General features: G+C 34.8%; 1 protein-coding gene across 5 annotated transcripts in view; it reads right to left on the bottom strand.

Moving 5' to 3' along the window:
• Nucleotides 1-21,031, bottom strand: part of RBBP8 (RB binding protein 8, endonuclease) — a 100,922-nt gene that overhangs the window by 41,308 nt on the left and 38,583 nt on the right. For all 5 annotated transcript variants that reach the window (XM_077900241.1, XM_077900242.1, XM_077900243.1 and 2 more), the window contains 3 exons: nucleotides 14,790-14,885; nucleotides 5,218-5,330; nucleotides 4,007-4,073 (listed from right to left, as the gene is read on the bottom strand). In XM_077900241.1, the coding sequence (XP_077756367.1) occupies nucleotides 4,007-4,073; nucleotides 5,218-5,330; nucleotides 14,790-14,885 (276 nt within the window). The remainder of the gene's footprint in view (nucleotides 1-4,006; nucleotides 4,074-5,217; nucleotides 5,331-14,789; nucleotides 14,886-21,031) is intronic.

The raw sequence follows: 21,031 nt of genomic DNA, 5'->3' as shown, positions 1-21,031 counted from the left end.
TGGGCCAAATCTAACAAAGCCAAATAGAACAGGTTAAATGTGTGATTCTAAACCTCACTGAACTGAATCAGAAGAGAGAATCCAGCTTGCCACCCACACAGGCAGGTAATTTTTTGAAAATGCTTTAGCACAAAACTATAGAAAGGGTATACAAACTCTGAAGTGAGGTAGACCTGGGTTCAAACGCTGGCCCTGACATTTATCAGTCACTTTGGGTAAGTCAGTTAATCTTTTTGAAACTTAGTTACCTTATCTATAAAGTATGGTACTGTAAGTTACTACTTCCTTTTTATAGGAAAGCTGTGAAATGGAAGCAGTATACATAAAGATATAATCCAATTTCTAGAATATAGTACTTATTCAATAGTGTTCTTCTTTTACAATGGAGTAGGCTAAATAGTATAAGGTTTCTCTGCAACCTACTCTGAAGCCATGACTATGAAGTCCTTTATTTTTATCTAAAACAACGTATCTACAAGTAGAGGATAAGAAAGATGGATTTCAAGGTTCTAGTCACAGTAAGCCCAATAAGGAACAACCAATAATATCTAAATGCTTTGACTATATTAATATAAGTAAAAGAGACACATGCGAGCGTAGAGCGGGTCTGTACCAGGGAGGTACAGAGGAAGAGAATCTCAAGCGGACTCCCTGCTGAGGACAGAGCCCAACATAGGGCTTGATCTTATGACCCTGAGATCATGACCTGAGCTGAATCAAGAGTTGGATTCTTAACCAACTGAGCCACCCATGTGCCCCTAGACTACTGAATTTGTAATTAGGATTTTTGACAAACTAAAACGTTTAAGAGAAATGGTCCTTTGAAGTCTTGAAGTAATGCTGCCTGAGGAACAGTTAATGAACAAAGGACTATTTACCCTAAGGAAGAGTAAGACTCAGGAGGGCCCTGACAGTTGTCTTCATGTGCAAAGTAGAAGAAGAGTAAAATTTGTTCCAGAGGCTCCTGAAGGCAAAATTGGAATCAACAAATAACCTGTAAGTAGAATAATTTCTACACAAACTTAGGAAGAGGTTTTTAATATCTCACTAAAATTAAACAGACTCAGGGGATCCCTGGGTGGCTCAGCAGTTTAGCGCCTGCCTTTGGCCCAGGGCATGATCCTGGAGTCCAGGGATCGAGTCCTGTGTCGGGCTCCCTGCATGGGGCCTGCTTCTCCTTCTGCCTGTGTCTCTGCCTCTCTCTCTCTCTCTCTCTCTCTCTGTGTGTCTCTCTCATGAATAAATAAATGGAATCTTAAAAAATAATAAAAAAAAAATTAAACAGGTTCGAGAGATTAAATTTACAGTAGTGTATTCAAACAATGGCTATTTGTTAAAGAAGTTATATAAAGAATTCAATTTAGAAAAGAGTGATAATGGGCAGCCCGGGTGGCTCAGAGGTTTAGCGCCTGCCTTCAGCCCAGGGCATGACCCTGGAGACCCGGGATCGAGTCCCACGTCGGGCTCCCTGGATGGAGCCTGCTTCTTCCTCTGCCTGTGTCTCTGTCTCTCTCTCTCTCTGTGTCTCTCATGAATAAATAAATAAGATCTTTAAAAAAAAAAAAAAAAAAGAGTGGTAATGAAATGAATCCTATAGTCCTTAACTGTATAGACTGCTTTGACCACTGATGTAGCACATTCATTTTCCAAAACAAAAAGAGCCATGACCTCAACACTTAGCTTATTTAAACTTATATTTAGCTTATTTATTGCTTTCTGTGACTGGTAGAGTTGAATATATGTTATACATATAAGGATACACATACACATTTTTAAAAACTTTATAACAGCAAATTTTTTTTTCTGAATAATTTCTTAGTACAGTGTCACTAAGTAACTGTCCTACCATATATAACATATCTGTAACATCAAAACCAGTTTAGGTCTCAATTATTGCCTATAACAAGCAGAAGCATAAGTCAAATGTTTTTTCTAAAGTTCAGAGAAATTTCAGGCCCTAATAGCATAATGTTACAGTGGTTTAGGCAGTCAAAGAAAAGATAATACTTGCCATTTTTTTAAATTGCCAAATAAAAGTAAATTTGTTTAAGGAAAGCAAGCTACAAAAGAGGTTGGCTTATGAGAATAACAACTCTCTTAAATTTCAGAAGAGAACTTAAAGACATGCTAGATAAGCTCCTACACTGTTCTGATTCAGGCATGTCTGAAATTAAAGAAGCATACCTTGAAGCTCATCAACCTGGTTAATCTTAACTGTAATTTCAAACTTTAGCTCTCATTTCTTTTCTAAAATACCAGTGAGCTTCAAGTGACTTTTAGAACACTAAAAATAAAGTAATTCTGAATGAATTCGAGATCATATTTCATCAAGCAAGTGACATTATCCAGTTTCAATTCACTTCATATGCCTTAAGTGTTAGAGGCACTCACCTCTCTGGTCTTATATTAACCTCTACACTCTCATTATCTTGTTTATCTTTGGTATTCATAAATATCAAGGCTGGGGTGTTCAAAATACCATAAGCTACATATGAATCACTTCACAAAACATTAATTAATATAGGTTAACAATCACTTAATCTGAAATCTTTGGGACCAGACGTGATTTGGAATACAGATTTTTTTTTAACATGAAGGGTAATATGGAGCATATATAGCTTATTACATAACACCTCCAGTGGAGCCCAAGGCATCATCCTGTAGTCAAGCATGCTGAGACTTTCACAGCAAAGCATAGGAATGCTCACATGAAGTGGGATAAATAAGGACTATATAAATAGCATCCTGTGAGTTGAGGTGAGGTTGCAAATAACATTTAAAAAACTTTTGGATTTTAGAATCATATAAAAGATTGTGGATGTATGTTCTAGCCTTACCTCAACATGCAGCATGAGTAAAACTGGAAAGTGTTGACATTTTGAAAATTTCCTTTGCTAATAATATTTAGTTGACTGATAACATGGGAGGAATATCAAAATCCTATTGGATATCCAGTACTTAAAAGTATATACTGATAAGGATGTTAATTCCACCTGTAAGATGTGTTTGCACTTAAGACAATAACTATTCTAAGCCAAAATAATGTGTTACACCTGCATAATTTATCAAAATTTTGTTTGTTTATTTATTTATTTAATTTTTACCAAAATTTTGTAGATGTCCACTCATAGGCAATGCAATAGAATCTTTAAAAGCACTATAAAACCATTAAGACTATCCTGAACCTAATTCTTAAAAAATGTTTCATAAAGTTTATTATAAATGGGGACTAAGAATATCTTAGCTCTGACAGATCATATACACAAAAAGATTATTTTCTTTTTCTTTGAGATACTGTTGAATAATGGAAAAAATAGAGGCCTTTAGGTCAAAGGATAGATATCAAGCCCTGCATTGGGCTCCCTGCTCAGCAAAAAGCCTACTTCTCCCTCTTTCTTTGCTCCTCCCCCTGCTTGTCATGCTGTCTCTCCCTCTCAAAAAAATAAGTAAAATCTTTAAATAAACAAACAAATAAATAAAAATGTAAGTATTTCAGGGGCACCTGGGTGGCTCACTGGGCTGAGTGTCTGACTCTTGATTTTGGCTCAGGTCATGGTCTCAAGGTTGTGAGACTGAGCCCTGCTTTGGGCTCCATGCTTGGTGGGGAATCTGTTTGAGATTTTCTGTTTCCCTCCTCAGTCCCTGCTCATGCTCTCTCTCAAATAAATAAATCTTAAAAAAAATACATATTAAAAAAATTTTTTAAATTAAAATGCTTTCCATTAAAATGTTCTGATTATTGAATTATTACTAAATCAAAATGCTTTAAATTAAAATGTTTTTTATGTATGCATTAACCAAAGAGATACATATACACTCTTCATGTATACTCCCAAAACACAAAAGGTGCTTTTCTTATATTGTTACAGAAAACTGTACCGTTTTTTAAAATAAAATCTGTAACTCTTAAATTATCTCTATAGTTTGTATAGCTAAGTGTAATAAAGGAAGAAAAGTTGAGGGGAAAATATTCAATTTTATGCTGCAATTAAGGAAAGATACTTACTCAATTTTCTGCTGCAGCTGTTCAGAAAGCTTTTTATTTTCTTCCTGGAGAGTATTCTTTTCATTCACTTAAACATAATATGAAAAAGAAGCACATATTATAGCTATATGAACATGTCTGTTAGGCTTTTTTAATAATATCATTAATTATGGAGAAATTAGGATTTCTAGTTCTAAGTCATATGTTAGAGTTAATACTACTGTGCAAGACTAATCCGTTACTAGGTAGTGATTACTACATCCCATATATTGTGCCAGTTCCATGTAACTAATTAACTGATAATTTTATTTTATGCTTTAGGCAAAAGAGAAAAAGTACTTCATGTACTGGGGAGTACAGTTTAATTATCCATACTAAGGTCAAGGGAGCATTCCATCTGTTGCTCAGCCCTACTAATTTCAAATACTATTTTAGTAAAAGATATCTTGAAATAAATCTGATAATAACAGTAAAATAACACTGAATAGCAGTATATAATTTTTATAACGTAAGCAGATTTAGGTCCAATTTTCTTCCTTAGTCATACCCTGTTTCATAATTTTGGTATTAGTATTTGTTTGAATCTACCTTGACTAAATTTGTGTTTATTTAATTTAGAAAGCAGAAACTCAACTTTGGGCTATAATTTCCACTTCAATCAGCACAAAATTATTATAAATCCTTAGTATGAAGTCACTGTTAAAGCACATTCTTCACTAGGAGGAATATCAAGATCATAGTAAATATGACTAAACCTCTAAAAAAGAAAGTTAATCATATTCCAAAAATATGTTAATAACTTAGTGGTTTACAAATCTAAACATATTTTCCTTCGTTGAGTAAATAAAATTTTTTTTGGCTATCTATAATATGTGAGGTTACTAAACTAACCCTGGTTAACTTTACTAAGTACCAGTTAAATTATATGAAATAAGATAAAACTAAGGAAACAAACATGGACATGATCAAAGGAAATTTCCTTCTTGCTTTACAGCTGCTAAGACTTGAGGGCAAATGTGAACAGTGTATATCCCATCTTTTTGTACCCTATTTCTTATTGAAATAAGCATTAAATTAAATCTACAGAAAGGGAATAAAGGACATTTGAACTTTTGCCTACATGAAGAAAAAGGTATATAAACAATCCATTTGACTGCAACCAATTTAATAATAGGTTTAAACAACAGTACATTATGCTTTAAATACTTAATGAATAAAGAAAGGCAACTCACTAAGCTCTGTGATAAGTTTAAGATTCTGCTGCCGGATATTTTCAAACTCTTGCTGTTTTTTCCGCATATGCTCTTCAGTTACTGCACAGCGATCACATAATCCTGCTCTTAGCCTAGGACACAAAACCAAAATATTTTAATTTTTTAAAAAAGATTTTATTTATTCATGAGAAACACACAGAGATTGAGAGAGGCAGAGACACAGGCAGAGGGAGAAGCAGGCTCCATGCAGGGAGCCTGATACGGGACTTGATCCTGGACCTGGGGATCACGCCCCGAGTCAAAGGTAGATACTCAAATGCTGAGCCATCCAGGCATCCCAAAACCGAAATATTTTTAGAGTAGAACTTATTCTCACCAGAAAACAAATATGTGAGATGATGCTATGTTAATTAGTGGAAATTCTTTCACGATGTATATGTTTACCAAATCACCATGATGTACGTTTTATTTTACACTTTTATCAATTATCAATTATACCTCTATAAAGCTGAAATTCAATTTTTCAACTACTAAAAGTTATTTCCTTATATTTGGACTCCAAGATTTTTATACTTTATAAAGCTCTAAAGAACTGACTTGGTAAATATAGAGAAAATTAACTAGTTTAATGATGTATTATTCCTTTAACATATTCTAGAATAGGCTGAAATCATGCGACAACATCACTTTCTACAATAGATTATAATTCCAAGTGGAATTCTGTAAATTCTGCCAATTTTATTTATTTATTTTTTAAAGACGTATTCATTCATTCATTCTTGAGACAGAGAGAGAGGCAGGGACATAGGCAGAGGGAGAAGCAGGCTCCATGCAGGGGGCCTTACATGGGACTCAATACCGGGAGGCCAGGATCACACCCTGGGCCAAAGGCAGGCACTCAACTGCTGAGCCACCCAGGCATCCCAAATTCTGCCAATTTTGAACTCTATCCAAGGAACTTATTTATTGAAGAAACTGACCTTGTTTTATTTTATTATAGTCAAAATATGAACTCCAGTCCAGTACCATGGGGCTGAATTATATATTAAGCAAGCTGGCATCTTTCCTTTCCATGTAAATGCAAATTGTTTTGGACACTGTTTATTGATGGATTAAAAAAAACAATATATTTAAAGAACAAATTAAAAAATATACTAGAATATTAAATGCATTGCTGGAGCCTTTTCTAGTAAAGATAGTAGGGGAATAGCTATTTTGGGGCCATATTTTGTTTAGGTGACACCTACTGCCCTAATAGGGGAGGTCTTCTACCATTGCCTGCCATAACCCCTGTTAGATGCTGCACTGTACCACTCGGAAGTCCCTAAGGCGAGAAGACTAGAATTAAATTAGAAATCAATAACAAGGGCAGCCTGGGTGGCTCAGCGATTTAGTGCCGCTTTCAGCTTGGGGTGTGATCCTGGAGACCCGGGATCCGGTCCTGCGTCGGGCTCCCTGCATAGAGCCTGCTTCTCCCTCTGCTATGTCTCTGCCTCTCTCTCTCTCTGTGTCTCTCATGAATAAATAAATAAATAAAAAGAAAAAAGAAAAAGAAATCAATAAGAAAATTTAGAAAATCCATAAATCTGTGAATCTTAAACAATGTACTTCTAAATAAACAAGGAGTTAAAATAGAATCACAAGGAAAATGACAAAAATAGGCCATAACACACATGTACATATAAAGCAATGATCAATAAATAAAAAGTTCTTGAATATTAAACATGTGACTATCAAAACAACTTCAATAGTAGGGTTGTTGGAAAATAGAAGTCTTCCAGAACATGGGGTGGGGGGTGGGGTAACAGAAATCAGAGAAAAGATTATAAAGTATTACTTTATGACCAAGAAATGTTACAAAAAGAGATAACATATTAAACTGGAGACAGGAAATAACAGAAAAAGATTGCCAGACCTTTAGAGATACTAGCCTTCAGGTTAGTAACAGGCTGAGTGCCTAACACACTGAAGGAAAAACACATACAGCTCCCCCTCACAAAATTTCAGAATGATAAAAAGATCAAAAGTCCCAGGAAAGAAAAAATGTTACAAAGAATAACATTAGAATGATATCAGTCTTATCAACATTGGATGCAAAGATAATGAGAAAACAAATGTCTTCAAAGTTTGGAGGAAAATTATTTTGGAAACTAGAATTTTATATCCTTTCAAAATATCATCTAAATCAACAGTAAAATAACATTTTTAGATATGCAGAGACTCTGAAAATTTACTTTCTGTGCTCTTTTCAGCAGATACTTGAGGGTGACCTATAACAAAATGAGCATGAAAAAACCAATAAAAAGGAAAAATAGGCCCACATTTCATCAACCATGTTCACTTGAATATCTTCAAGGTCTAAAATAGTGCCTTGGCACAAAACAAGTGCTCCATAATTATTTGCTAACATGAACATGAGTAGAAAGAAATAATGGCATTAATGTGGGGATCCAGTGAAGAGAAACTCCAGAATGGCAGTTGTAGAATAACCTAGAAAGTAAATGGTCCAAATCAGTACAGAGTATTTCAGCGAAAGAAGTATGCCTTCAAGGAAAAGAACAAAAAAAGATTATAATCAATAAATAGAATAACACATTACATAATACTAATGACATGGTAAGGAAAACATGTTTCTTATCTCAATATGAAAAAAGTTGTTAGAACTTCTAGGAAAAACACAGCAAACTCACTTAAATATGTCCAAGTCATAATATAATTATGGGCTGATTTGAGCAAGATATGAAACAGAATAGAAAAGAATCTATGTGGCCTGGACATTGGAAACAGTCTCAAGTGGCACAGAGGTCATGATATTGGATCTGTAGAGAAGGAAATCTTATCCTGGCTCAGCTGAGAGTATTTACAGAGTCAATAAATAAACACTGTTTACAATTTTTCAGCTTCTATAATTAACTTATAAACCAAATATAAAAGATTGAGATCTGGTAACAGAAAACAATGTAACATTTATCAAGCTTGTCATTATTTACACTTAAAGGTTCAGCTGAACAGAGTGGGAAGTAGAAGAGAGGAAGAATGATGCCGGGAAGGGTTAAAGTATCAATACCTTCCTGCAATATAGTGGTGAGTTCAGGGAGACAGTTCAGACATTTTCCTAAAATATATTCCTGTAAAGACATACTTTTTTTTTTTTTTTTTTAAAGATTTTATTTATTTATTCATGAGAGACACACAGAGAGAGAGGCAGAGACACAGGCAGAGGGAGAAGCAGGCTCCATGCAGGGAGCCCGACGTGGGACTGGACCCGGGGACTCCAGGATCACGCCCTGGGCCAAAGGCAGGCGCTAAACCGCTGCGCCACCCAGGGATCCCTGTAAAGACATACTTTTACAAAAATGTATGTATTAAATAGGCTGGAAGGTAAAATAGAACTAAAATAGTAACTATTCAAAAATACGCAAGAGATAAATAGTATACTCATCTTCATAGTAAGAAGTAGGCAGATAATGTCTCAAATTGATAAATCAAGTGTTAGAGTGAAAATACATTATTTATGGGGCACCTGGGTGGCTCAGTCCGTTGAGTGTCTGCCTTCGGCTCAGGTCATGATCTCAGGGTCCTGAGACTGAGCCCTGTGTTGGGCTCCCTGCTCAGCGGGAAGTCTGCTTCTCCCTCTCCCTCTGCCTGCTGCTCCCCCTGCTTGTGCTCCCTCTCTTGTTCTTTCTCTCAAATAAAAAAAATAAAATCTTAAAAAAAAAAAAACATCATTTAGAACTTTGGTGAATGAAGAACTGGGACTGGCAGGGGTGGCAAAGAGAAGAACAAAAAAACCTACTGCTTTTATAGTAATTATACAACTTTATACAACATACATGCCTTACTTGAATAAAAATTCAAAGGGGGGAAATATAAGCTAAATGGTATATTCCTTTTATCATAGCATTTTAATTTAATAGTAGTACATTCTAGTAAACTTTGTGTGCCATCTTTTTGAGAATTAAGGTACTAAAAAAGACATACATCTTCTTGTCTTTCTGCTCTAATACATGTCTTCAGATTCTCAAGCATTTCTAAAGCTAATGGTAAAGTCTGTTTATGCCCTTAAAATTCTAAAGGAAACAAGTCTCTGTAAACTATTCCAAAACCAAGACACTATTAAACTATTTTAAGAGGAAACTCAATTTTAACCATTTGCTTAAAGTACCTGACATTTCATATTTACATTTCTCTTTTAAGATTTGTTCAAATAGCTTAGGGTCCAATTAATAAAAATTCAAATATTTGACCCAATTGTGGTAAATAATTTACACACAGAATTTTTAAACTATAAAGGCCAAAGAGATGGGGGATCCCTGGGTGGCTCAGCGGTTTGGCACCTGCCTTTGGCCCAGGGCGTGATCTTGGAGTCCCGGGATCAAGTCCCATGTCAGGTTCCCTGCATGGAGTCTGCTTCTCCCTCTGCCTGTGTCTCTGCCTCTCTCTCTCTCTCTCTCTGTCTCTCATGAATAAATAAATAAAATCTTAAAAAACAAAAAAATAAAGGCCAAAGAGAACAGAATATTGAAAAGTCACTGATGGGGCTCCTGGAAGGCTCAGTCAGTAGAGCATGTGACTCTTGATCTCAGCATTTTGAGTTCAAGTCCCACGTTGGGTGTAGAGCTCACTTAAAAATAAATAAATAAAAATTAAAATAAAAAATTGAAAAAGTCATTTTTGAAAAACACTGAATGAAGGAGATAAATGGCATTTAACAATTCTAATGGTTATTTAAATGTCATTCTACTAGTTGACTTGTCAGTAAAAACTGAACACTACTTTGTTTCTAAGAAATCAAATCTAATATATTAAAATATCATAATGTATCATCAAAAACAATCCCTCAGAACCCCTACTTTCAAGTTTAAAAATGCTACTTGTATAGACAGTTCTAAAATGAAACAATATTTCCTAACTTGTTTATTACTACCAGTTTTCTCCAGTTAACTGCCATTCTTTTTTTTTAAATTGGAGTTCAATTTGCCAACATATAGCATAACACCCAGTGCTCATCCTGCCAAGTGTCCCCCTCAGTGCCCATCACCCAGTCACCTCAATCCCGTGCCCACTTCCCCTTCCACTACCCCTTGGTTCATTTCCCAGAGTTAGGGGTCTCTAGGTTTTGTCACCCTCACTGATATTTTCACTCATTTTATCTCCTTTCCCTTTGTTCCCTTTCACTAATTTTTATATTCCCCAAATGAATGAGACCATATAATGTTTGTCCTTTTCTGATTGACTTATTTCACTCAGCATAATACCCTCCAGGTCCCTCCAAATTCAACTGCCATTCTTGATAACATCTGTGAAAAAGAGTCAACTCTTGACTGCTTACAGATCCTAGTTTAAATTTAAATGGATGTGAGAAAATATGCTAGCTCCTATTTCTATCAGCAAAGTTCCACTGCTTTCCTCTTGCCTCTCTTCCACTGATGCTATCAGAAAAAGAAACATAATTCCACTTGTAAGATTAGAAAGCAACATGCTTCCTAAGTCATATTACAGTTTGCTCATAGAGATGAACAAATAAAACCTTTCATTTTGCAACTGGAAAATTTACCAGACTAACAGAACGCTCAATTGTTTATATCCCAAAAAGATTTCCTCAAATTTATTCATTTTCATTCAAAAGGGTTTACTGAATACCTACAATGAGTACTATACATGCCAATTATACAACAGTGGCCAAGATAATGTCATTTGTTTTAAAGAGCTTACAGTGTATTAGAAAAAGGCAATAAAAAAGTAATTATGGCAAAGTATGATTCACATCGCGACAGTGGAAATACATGGTACTATGAAAGTACTTACCAGAATTAAATCCAGTCTAGAAAGTCAGAGGTTTCATGAAGAATATATTTAAATTCAAATCTATGGGACGCCTGAGTGACTCAGCAGTTGGGCACCTGCCTTTGGTCTAGGGCGTGATCCTGGAATCCCAGGATCGAGTCCCACATCAGGATCCTAGCATGGAGCCTGCTCTCTCTCTGCCTATGTCTCTCATGAATAAATAAAAAAAATCTTAAAAAAAAATCTATGAGTAAGACAAAAAGAGGACAGTCTATTATTTGAAAAATAGTTTCACAACCATAAATCCTCTGATTAGAAGTACAAATTCTCCCTTTCAATGACAGATGAAATATGACTTTCCCATGATTGCCAAAAATGCTTTTAGAAATACTAAAATCTATTAGACAATCATGGTTTAACTACTTTGTTCAGATTTTTTTTTTTTTAATGCATTCTGTCTACTTCTCCACACAATGACTATTTCTTAGATTTAGTGAAATACTTTGTTTCCTTTAAGGAAAGTCTGTTACATAAATAGGAGTAGAATATAAATCAGCCACAGAAAATTAAACTTTTTATTATCTAATTTACTTTTACCAAGTAATTCCTCTCATCTAAACATCTCACAATGTTTTCACGTAAGTATAAAAATAAAAATGGTCTTATCCTACAAAGAGTAGTAGCATGTTTCAGAATTACTGTCTAGAAATTTTAACAAAACACTTTTGCTTTTTAAAGGTCTTGGCAAGGGATGCCTGGATGGCTCAGGGGTGCACTCTGCTTTTCCACTTGGGGCGTGGTATCACGGGGTTCAGGGATCAGGTCCCACATCGGGCTCCCTAAGGGGAGTTTGCTTCTCCCTGTGTCTCTGCCTCTCTCTCTCTCTCTCTCTCTCTGTGTCTCTCATGAATAAATAAACAAAATCTTAATAAAATAAAATAAAATAAAATAAAATAAAATAAAAAATAAAGGTCTTGGCAAAACATTCATTTGTATAGATTCTTAAAGCTTGCTCTATTTATCATTCTTATGTAACATAAAACTACAATGAAATTTTAAATAAGGCAGAATTTTACCAAATGTTATCTACTTAGACATTTAAAAGTAGAATATAGTTAGCAATTTAAAGGAGAAATAAAAAACAAAACTTCCCCCAAAAAACCAGACTAGAAAATGGACAATGCTGGGGAGTTAATATTTCAGAGTATCTGTTTTGGTAACTTTAGGTCAAATACAAATACTTTGAAATGATCAGTTAAAGTATAATTCATTTATATCACATTTACAAAATTAAAACAATATACAAGCAAGGCTTCAGGAACACAGAAAATAGGGGGTTTGTAAGGTCAAATTTTACCTCATTATCCATTAACTGTGATTTAGGGACAGTTTCTTCAATCTTTGCTAGCTAAGTTTCCTCACATGTAAAATGGTTTTATCATCTGCCTTATAGCTTTAATGTGAAGATTAAGTGCTAGATGTCTGGGTACAAAGTGAGCCTTCAATAGATATCAATTGCCAGAGGTTTTTTTTTTTTAAGATTTTTATTTATTTATACTCATGAGAGACACAGAGAGAGAAAGAGGGGCAGAGACACAGGGAGAGGGAGAAGCAGGCTCATGCAGGGAGCCTGAACTGACGTGGGCTTCGATCCTGAGTCTCCAGAATTACGCCCTGGGCTGAAGGTGGAGCTAAACTGCTGTGCCACCGGGACTGCCCTGATTGCCAGAGTTAAAGCCTAAGAAAGATATGCTCTCCACCATTCCTCCTAAATGCTCCAATACATATCCAGAGAAAACAAGGAAATCCCTCACCACACTAAGAGTACCTAGCTGATGGTTTCCCTTTTGATCCTGAACTGGGGAGAAGAAGGGGGCAAATGACTTTCTAGTTTCCTGATACCTCAGCAGGAGAGAGACTGGGTCTGGCTACTCTACAGACTGGAGTACAAATGGCTGGAATCATAGTCACCAATTAGGAAGGACACTATAAGTTTTAAAAAATTGTTATTATATACTTTTACTTGTATTAATCTCATTTTATCTTCAAAATAGCCCATGACATTTATGGTTAATGTCATGTCATATGTTCTTGACTTTTCTTCTACTCTGATAATTTTTCTTTCTCAATTTTTTTTGGCTGGCTGAATCCTTATTCTTCATTAAACCTTAATTAGTATGTCGAAGGATTCAGCCCTAACACTTCTAATTTTCTTCCAATACTCTAACATGTCCTTAGATCTCTTACCCAGTCTCTAGGTTTCAAATGCCGTTTATATACAGATGACTTTCAAATTCTTTTCTCTAGCCCTAATCTCTCTAGTTAGTTTCAGACTCAACATATCTATCTACTTGACATCTCCACATGGATATAACAGATGCTGTCAATACCTGCTCATATTCCTTCGTAATTTCCCTGCTTAAACCCTCCAAGTGCTTCCTGTTGCAATTAAAATCCAAGCTTTTTGACTATGATTCTACATAATCTGGTTACTCCCACCTTTCCAATCCTAGCTCCTATCATTCTCCTACTCATTAAGTTAGAACCACAGACGACTTCCTATTCTTCAAATATTTCAAAACTCATTTCTACCTAGATGTTTTGCATTTGTCTGTTCTCCAGGTGACTAGCTCTTATCTGTATCATTCAGATCTTAGTTCAAATGGCACCTCCTCAAAAAGGCTATCCCTGACACCTATCCCTTCACTTCCCAATGTCTGTGGTCACTTCATTACATCATATAATTGTATTTCTTCATAGTCCTTACAATCTGAAATCATCTTATTTGTATGACTTGCTCCAAACCTTTGAAAATTAAATATCAGCTTCATGACATACTAGGGATAGTATTATCCCTAGCATGTATAACAACACCTAGATTGTAGTAAGGACTCAAATATTTATGAATCTGAATTAAGTGCACAGTATAAACCTGATTTCAAATTCACACCTATGATTCCAAAGCATATGGAGCTTTATTCCACAATAGGCTGCTTATTTTAGTAAATGTGCATCATCTGGGACAGGAGTTGTAGAAGACAAGCATACAACTGCAATTTGCATAGGTGCATAGTAGTAGGTTACCCCACCACTAAAGGAACAGTGGCAAACTCAAACCCACCAGCCCTTCTGTAACATACAAAATAGTAACAAAAGAAAATTATTAATTATAAACACAGGAAACATTATTTGTTATAGGTAGTTCAAAGTTTTAAATAGCACTTATAGTTCAGACAGGAAAATACAGCAAATTCTGGAAGTCTCTTCTAAACCTAGGGTGTTAATCTCATAGGAGTGAGAAACAAAGAAGGATGTATGTGGAAGCAGAGTAAGTGATAGGCATCATTTTGGAAATACTCAGAAAGAAGAATCCCTAGACTCCCCGCAAGTAGAGAAATATGCAGGGAAAAAAGGGCAGAATACGAAGACAAATAGAATTGTGAAGCAGTTGCCACCTACTTAGAGGTAAACATGGAATTAAAGGATCAAATGAATTAGAACATTAATTCTAATTAATTAGTGCTACTCTTACGCTTGTCCTGTATCAAATAGCAGATAAGGAAATATTATTTAAAGGGTAAATTGTTGAGATTGCTGTAATTAATTAAAAAAAAACGAACTTGCAAGAGTAGATCCTTGATTTCATAAAGTATTTACTCAATGTTGACACTGGATAAAGGGCATTCATATAAAGGTTGGGAAAAGGGTACTTTTAGTCCCAGAACTATTTATAAATTAAAAGCAATGTTCTATTAAGGAGGGAAATAACCTCTTACACAAGAATACCCAAGAACTAGACTCACCGATCTTCTAAAACTTTAATAGTTTCATGGAGGACTTTCTGTTGCTCCCTCAGTTGTTGATTTTTGGTGAAGAATTCCTCTAGTCTCTGCGCATCTCTAAAAGTCAAGAAATAAGTTTTTAAAAAATCCTAATAGGATAATTATCATAACAGGATTAATTCTACTATAAGAACTCCAAAGTATGGTCTCACATTTACATAACATGTATTTCTTGTATCAAAATAAGTAACTTGAAAGGTAAAGTTTAAATATCTTGTTAATTATAGTTCAAATTATACTAGAATTTGCTACATAGCATTTTTATGTACCATAAAAGTATTGTCCTATTACCAGCCATTCATTATACAATGTTGGAACAGAGGAACAAGTGGATTCTGATGCCATCAGTGGATTTTGATGACTCAATGTTGTCAAAAATGCTATTAAAATGTACACTTACGGTTTTTTATTACCTTGTCTACAGTTGTTAATGTAAGTAACAGATATCTCCACTCATCTCTATTCCAGTTATGGGAGAGTTCATTTGCAAGGACTAAACACTAATTTGTGTATAGCATGCAGAATAGTACAAGCACATATTAAGTTCTATTTAAGTGTTTAACATTGTGATTTTATAGTCAAGAAAAAACAAAGACATCTAAAATTTTCTCCTAGATTACCTAATTTCTTTCCAAGTTAGTGTCTTATTCTATTCCTCCATATTTTTAAAAATCACATTATTATATAAAGTATACATATCATTTAATTCTAAGAAAACCAATTAGGTATTTGACTGGGATTTTCTGTATGGTCTTGAAGCTGAAAAAGATAATACTGTGATTGAAATATCTTCCCCAGTTCTCCCAAGGGTCTAAAATATCAAATGATGACAAACCAGTCCACTTACAAAAAGTAGATGTCAGAATGATTATGTCAAAATGGTTAGACTGTAATATCACTGGTAGCAAAACAGAGTCAAACTAAGTAAAATGCCAGATACCCAATACAGAGGATACCTCATCATGCTGGTTGAACAGCTGACATTGAATGAGAAATGAAAAATCAATACATCTAAGAATAACCGCCTACTGCATATGGTTTTGGTAGCATATGTAGATATCCAAAACCTGGGGAATAATATGGTGATAGCTGAAACTCATTAATTTGGCAGTTTCTCACTTAATTAAAAAAAATTATCAAAAAAAATTATCAAAAAACCCCGCCATATTTTCCAATACTTCTAGAAAATGTATTTAATTCAGATGCAGTACATCAAGCTCTCGCTGATCCTACTTTGCAAGTATTTAACAAATATAACCAAATTTAAAACTTGTCTGAATTAGGGGGAACTGAACACATTTTCTAAGTTAACAGATTGTTAGCTGCTAAAAATAATTTGAATTTATTTAATTTAAATCATAAAAATATATCAAATATTACATTCCAGATTCATATATTAAAGACTTAGACACACTCTCTCTCAAGGAATGAAAAGTTCATAGCAAAACTTTTTTCTTAAATTATGAAAAGAGAAAACTTGTAATAGTAATGTAATATCTGATTTTCCTACATCTATACATTGTTTCTATTTAGAATGATTCAGAACATAATAGAATTTGTTTTAAAACCAGACTGACTGATGGCCAAAGTTCAAATTAAATCTAACCTCAATTACTTAATTAAATATTCATGTCAACTCAGTGGTAAACAACAGGTTTTTACTAATTATAAGGATATTTTAACAAATTCTTTAAGAAAGCAAATTGATGAATTCTAAATGGTACAAAAAACAGTCATGCAATTTCAAAAAAATTGAGTGAAAAATATTGTTTTCTTTTAAAGATTTTATTTATTTATTCATGAGAGACACAGAGAGAGAGAGAGAGAGGCAGAGACACACAGGCAGAGGGAGAAGCAGGCTACACGCAGGGAGCCCAATGTGGGACCCGATACTGGAATTCCAGGATAACGCCCTGGGCCCAAGGCAGGTGCCAAACCACTGAGCCACCCAGGGATCCCCGTTTTTTGTTTTTTGTTTTTAAGAATTTATTTATTTATTCATGAGAGACAGCGAGAGAGAGAGAGAGAGAGAGAGAGAGAGAGAGAGAGCAGAGAAAGGCAGAGGAAGAAACAGGCTCCTTACAAGGAGTCTGATGCGGGACTTGATCCTGGATTCTGGGATCAAGACCCCAGCCAAAGGCAGACCCTCAACTGCTGAGCCATCCAGGTAATTACAAGTGAAATATATTGTAAGATAGGTTTACCTTAGAACTCATCCAAAGGAAGTTAGTGACTAACTAACCAACTTCACCTATATAAGGTAAGCTCAATGTATCTATCCCACAAGCAACACTCTTCCTAGAGACTTAGTATCATTTTCCTAGTAGGCAACCTTCTGTTTTTCTGAGGTAAATGAATATTTTAAATAAATAGCATGTAAATAATAACTGGCATGTAAATGTGGAAAAAACTTTAATTAATTTTAATTAATAAAATATATAATATATATAAATAATATATAAATAAATTTTATATATTTTAATTAAATTTTATTAATTAAGAAATTAAAAGTATGAAAACAGTCCTGTACAACTGCAGGATTTTTTTTCTTTGTAATTTAAAAATTAAAAAAATAATTTAAAGGGATTTATTTGTTGGTGGTTAGTTTATTTGTTGGTTTAGAATTTCTAAATTTCTTGGCAGCTAAAAGGGGAATTATCTTTACTATAAAGCTAGATAACTGAATATGGTAAATGTTAATTTTTATATTTCCTCAGTGAAAATTAAAGTAGTTATTATTTTTCTTTAAAGAAAAGCAGGGGCACCTAGGTGGCCCAGTCAGTTAAGCATTTGCCTTTGGCTCAGGTCATAGTTCGAGCCCCACATTGGGCTCCCTGCTCAGCGGGGAATCTGCTTCTCCCTCTGCTTCCTCCCTTTGCTCATGTTCCCCTCTCTATCCCATGTTCTCTTTCAAATAATTAAATAAAATCTTAAAAAAAAAAGAATGGCAAATAAATAGGATGATCAGATTCATGAATTGATTATTAAGACAGTTAATCAGTTGGTAAGTATGGATATACATTGGCAAAGAGATGTAGTCCATGTTCACAAGCAGGTTAAAACAATCAGGCGGACCTGGCTTAAGTATAACTTTTCAAAAACAATCTCACAATATTCAGCTGTTGACATTTTCCCATGTTTAGTTTTATAAATGAATTTGTGTAAGAGAATACCATGAACTATGTGCAAGAACTATCATCAAAGCACATATCTGAAACAACCAAGTGATGAATAAAATATGGTATAATTAATTCCTCTTCTAATTGCTTTTTTCCAGGTGGGAATATCGAAGGATAGGGAATCCCTTTTTTCTTTTTTAAAGATTTATTTATTTACTCATTCATGAGAGACATAGGCAGAGGGAGAAGTGGGTTCCATGCAGGGAACCCGAAAGGGGACTCAATCTCGTGGTATCACACGCCCTGAGACAAAGGCAGATGCTTAACTGCTGAGCCACCCAGGCATCCCGGGGAATCCCTATCTTATAAATATAGCTATTCTAACAATATGGAGATAAGACATCTTGATTATTCTTACACCCTCACTGTATACTGTAAAATATACCGATATAGGGGGATTATGGTAATATAGTCAAGCTCAAGTTCCTGATCTCACAATGCAAAGATTTAACTTACTACAAAATAGAGCACCTCATGAATTCTCTGATTACTCAGGGAATTCAGTAACTTACCTGTGCTTCCAAAATGTACACCCCAAGCTACCTGAGGTACACAGGTACAAAGCAGTTACAATATATATTAGAAGGTTGCTAAGATGATCAAATGACTCTGTAAACTTACAAATGAAGGCATTATTATCAGCTATTGAAAAACCAGCTTTGTTTCCACTCTTTAAAATTCAAAGTTGTTGTGATAGATTATTTTTGAGAAAGTAAAATTCAGCAATCATTTACAAATTTAAGAAGTTTTTCATGTGGCTGATTGATTATAGATACGGAGAAATACGTTTGTGTAAAAAGTCTGTAATAAAAATGTACATTTGTGATAAGCAAATCTAGATGGCTTCTAATTATGTGTTACCATTCAACTGCAGGGAAATGATTCTGATTCAAGGTCTACCTTGTAGTTATAAATCTAGGATTTAAAATAGTAATATATTTTGGGGCACCTGAGTGGCTCAGTGGTTGAGCCTCTGCCTTTGGCTCAGGTCATGATCCCAGGGTCCTGGGATTGAGTTCTGCATCAGGCTTCCTGCACAGAGCCTGCTTTTCCCTCTGCCTATGTCTCTGCCTCTCTCTACGTGTCTCTCATGAATTAATAAATAAAATCTTTAAAAAAAAAGTAGTATTTTAGAAAATTACTAGGTCTACACGAAGAATCCATTTTAATAAAACTAAATTCCTTTAAAAACATGTTGTGAATGCAACTTAAAATGTGTAATCAAATCACAAACACAGTAATTTCTGTGTTTCAGTACTGCTTCTTAAAAGTGACCAACATTTTGATTAAAAGATGTCATTCTGGGATACCTGGGTAGCTCAGCGGCTCAGTGTTTGCCTCTGGCTCACGGCCTGATCCCAGATTTCCAGGACCGAGTCCCACATCGGGCTCCTTGCATGGAGCCTGCTTCTCCTCCCTCTGCCTGTGTCTCTGCCTCTCTTTCTGTATCTCTCATGAATAAATAAATAAAATCTTAAGGGAAAAAAAAAAGATGTCATTCTAATCAATGGTTGTTAATCCAGCATTAACAAGATTAACATGAAACCAAGGTACAATATAAAGTACTCATTTTCTAACTACTAATCAACTCAGAAACATTACACTTTTGATTTTAGAAAAGGCCAGAAGTTGAGCGCCTGGGTGGCCCATTCAGTTAAGGGGCTGACTGGAGTCTGGCTCAGGTCAAGATCTCAGGGTGGTGAGACTGAGCTCCGAGTTGGACTCCACCCTGAGGTGGAGCCTGTTTAAGATTCTCTCCCTCACTCTCTCCCTCTGCACACCACCCCCAACCCCTGTTCATGTGCTGCACATGCTCTCTAAAAAAAAAAAAAAAGAAGAAAAAGAAAAAGAAAAAAGGCCAGAGGGAACAAGTTTGGTATGGTACTTATTTTCTGATTAACAATGTTTGTAGCAACCAAAACTAGCTGGGCTATAAATAAAAATGAGGATGGCAACAACACAATAAATACATTTTATAATTTTAAATCTCAAATGACTCAAAATATTTTCACCATTGAAAAGAAGTGTATTTATTTCTAAGTAAAACAAAGATGTTTCCCCTTTTTTATTTCAAGTGGATTAAAAAGAGAAATTTTACTTAAGCAAGAAAATGATCCTGTTTTTCTCTTTTGACACAATTTCAAAATATTTATTTTTAGAATAACTCTTATTATTGGAAGAATTTACATTTAGAGTTTTCTTCTGCAACTCTTCAGATAATTCTGACATACATAAACATAAGGTGATACCATCAATACTAACTAAAGTACACTAAAGAGCTGGAGTTTTTAATATCCCTATTGCCCACAGAAACAGAAGGTAATTTGTGCCATAAAAGGAAATCATGCCTCAAAAGTTGCACTGGCAACTACCCTCTAAACTGTAGGAATAGGGCTAGTCTAACTATAGTGACATTTTTGGTCGCTTGTCCAATAGCTATTTCTTTCTCATTCCTTGCTAAAAGAATGCTGAATTTCTTAAATATGCAACAGCTGCTTAAAGAGAAGATGATCTCTCCAGATTCAGGGGATGAATATTAATTTTTAAATTTTTTTAAATGTTCCATTTTAAAATCATTTCAGATTATAAGTAAGTTGCAAACATAGAACAGAGTACCTGTATATCTATCACTCAACCTCTCAAAATGTTAACATTTTGTGTAACCATGATACAATTATGAACATCAAGAAATGAACACTGATACAATACTATGAACTAATCTATACATCTATAGACCTTATTCAAATTTTGCCAATTGTCTCTCTAATGTCATTTTTCTGGTCCAGGATCTAATCAAGGACCCTACACTGCATTTCATGTCATGTCTCCTTCAATCTGGGGCAGTTTGTCCAACTTTCTTTGTCTTTCACAGTCCTGACATCTTTGAAAAGTACTGGCCAGTTAATTTGTCCTTCGACTTGGGTTTTCTGTGTCTCCGCATGACAAAACATGGGCTGGAGTAATGTGCTCTTCTTAGTGCATCAAATCAGGAGGTGTGTGAGATTGACATACCATATTTCTAGT

This window comes from Canis aureus, chromosome 6, assembly GCF_053574225.1.
Source record: "Canis aureus isolate CA01 chromosome 6, VMU_Caureus_v.1.0, whole genome shotgun sequence".
Taxonomy (NCBI): Eukaryota; Metazoa; Chordata; class Mammalia; order Carnivora; family Canidae; genus Canis; species Canis aureus.
This window is presented reverse-complemented; position numbering and strand designations above follow the sequence as displayed.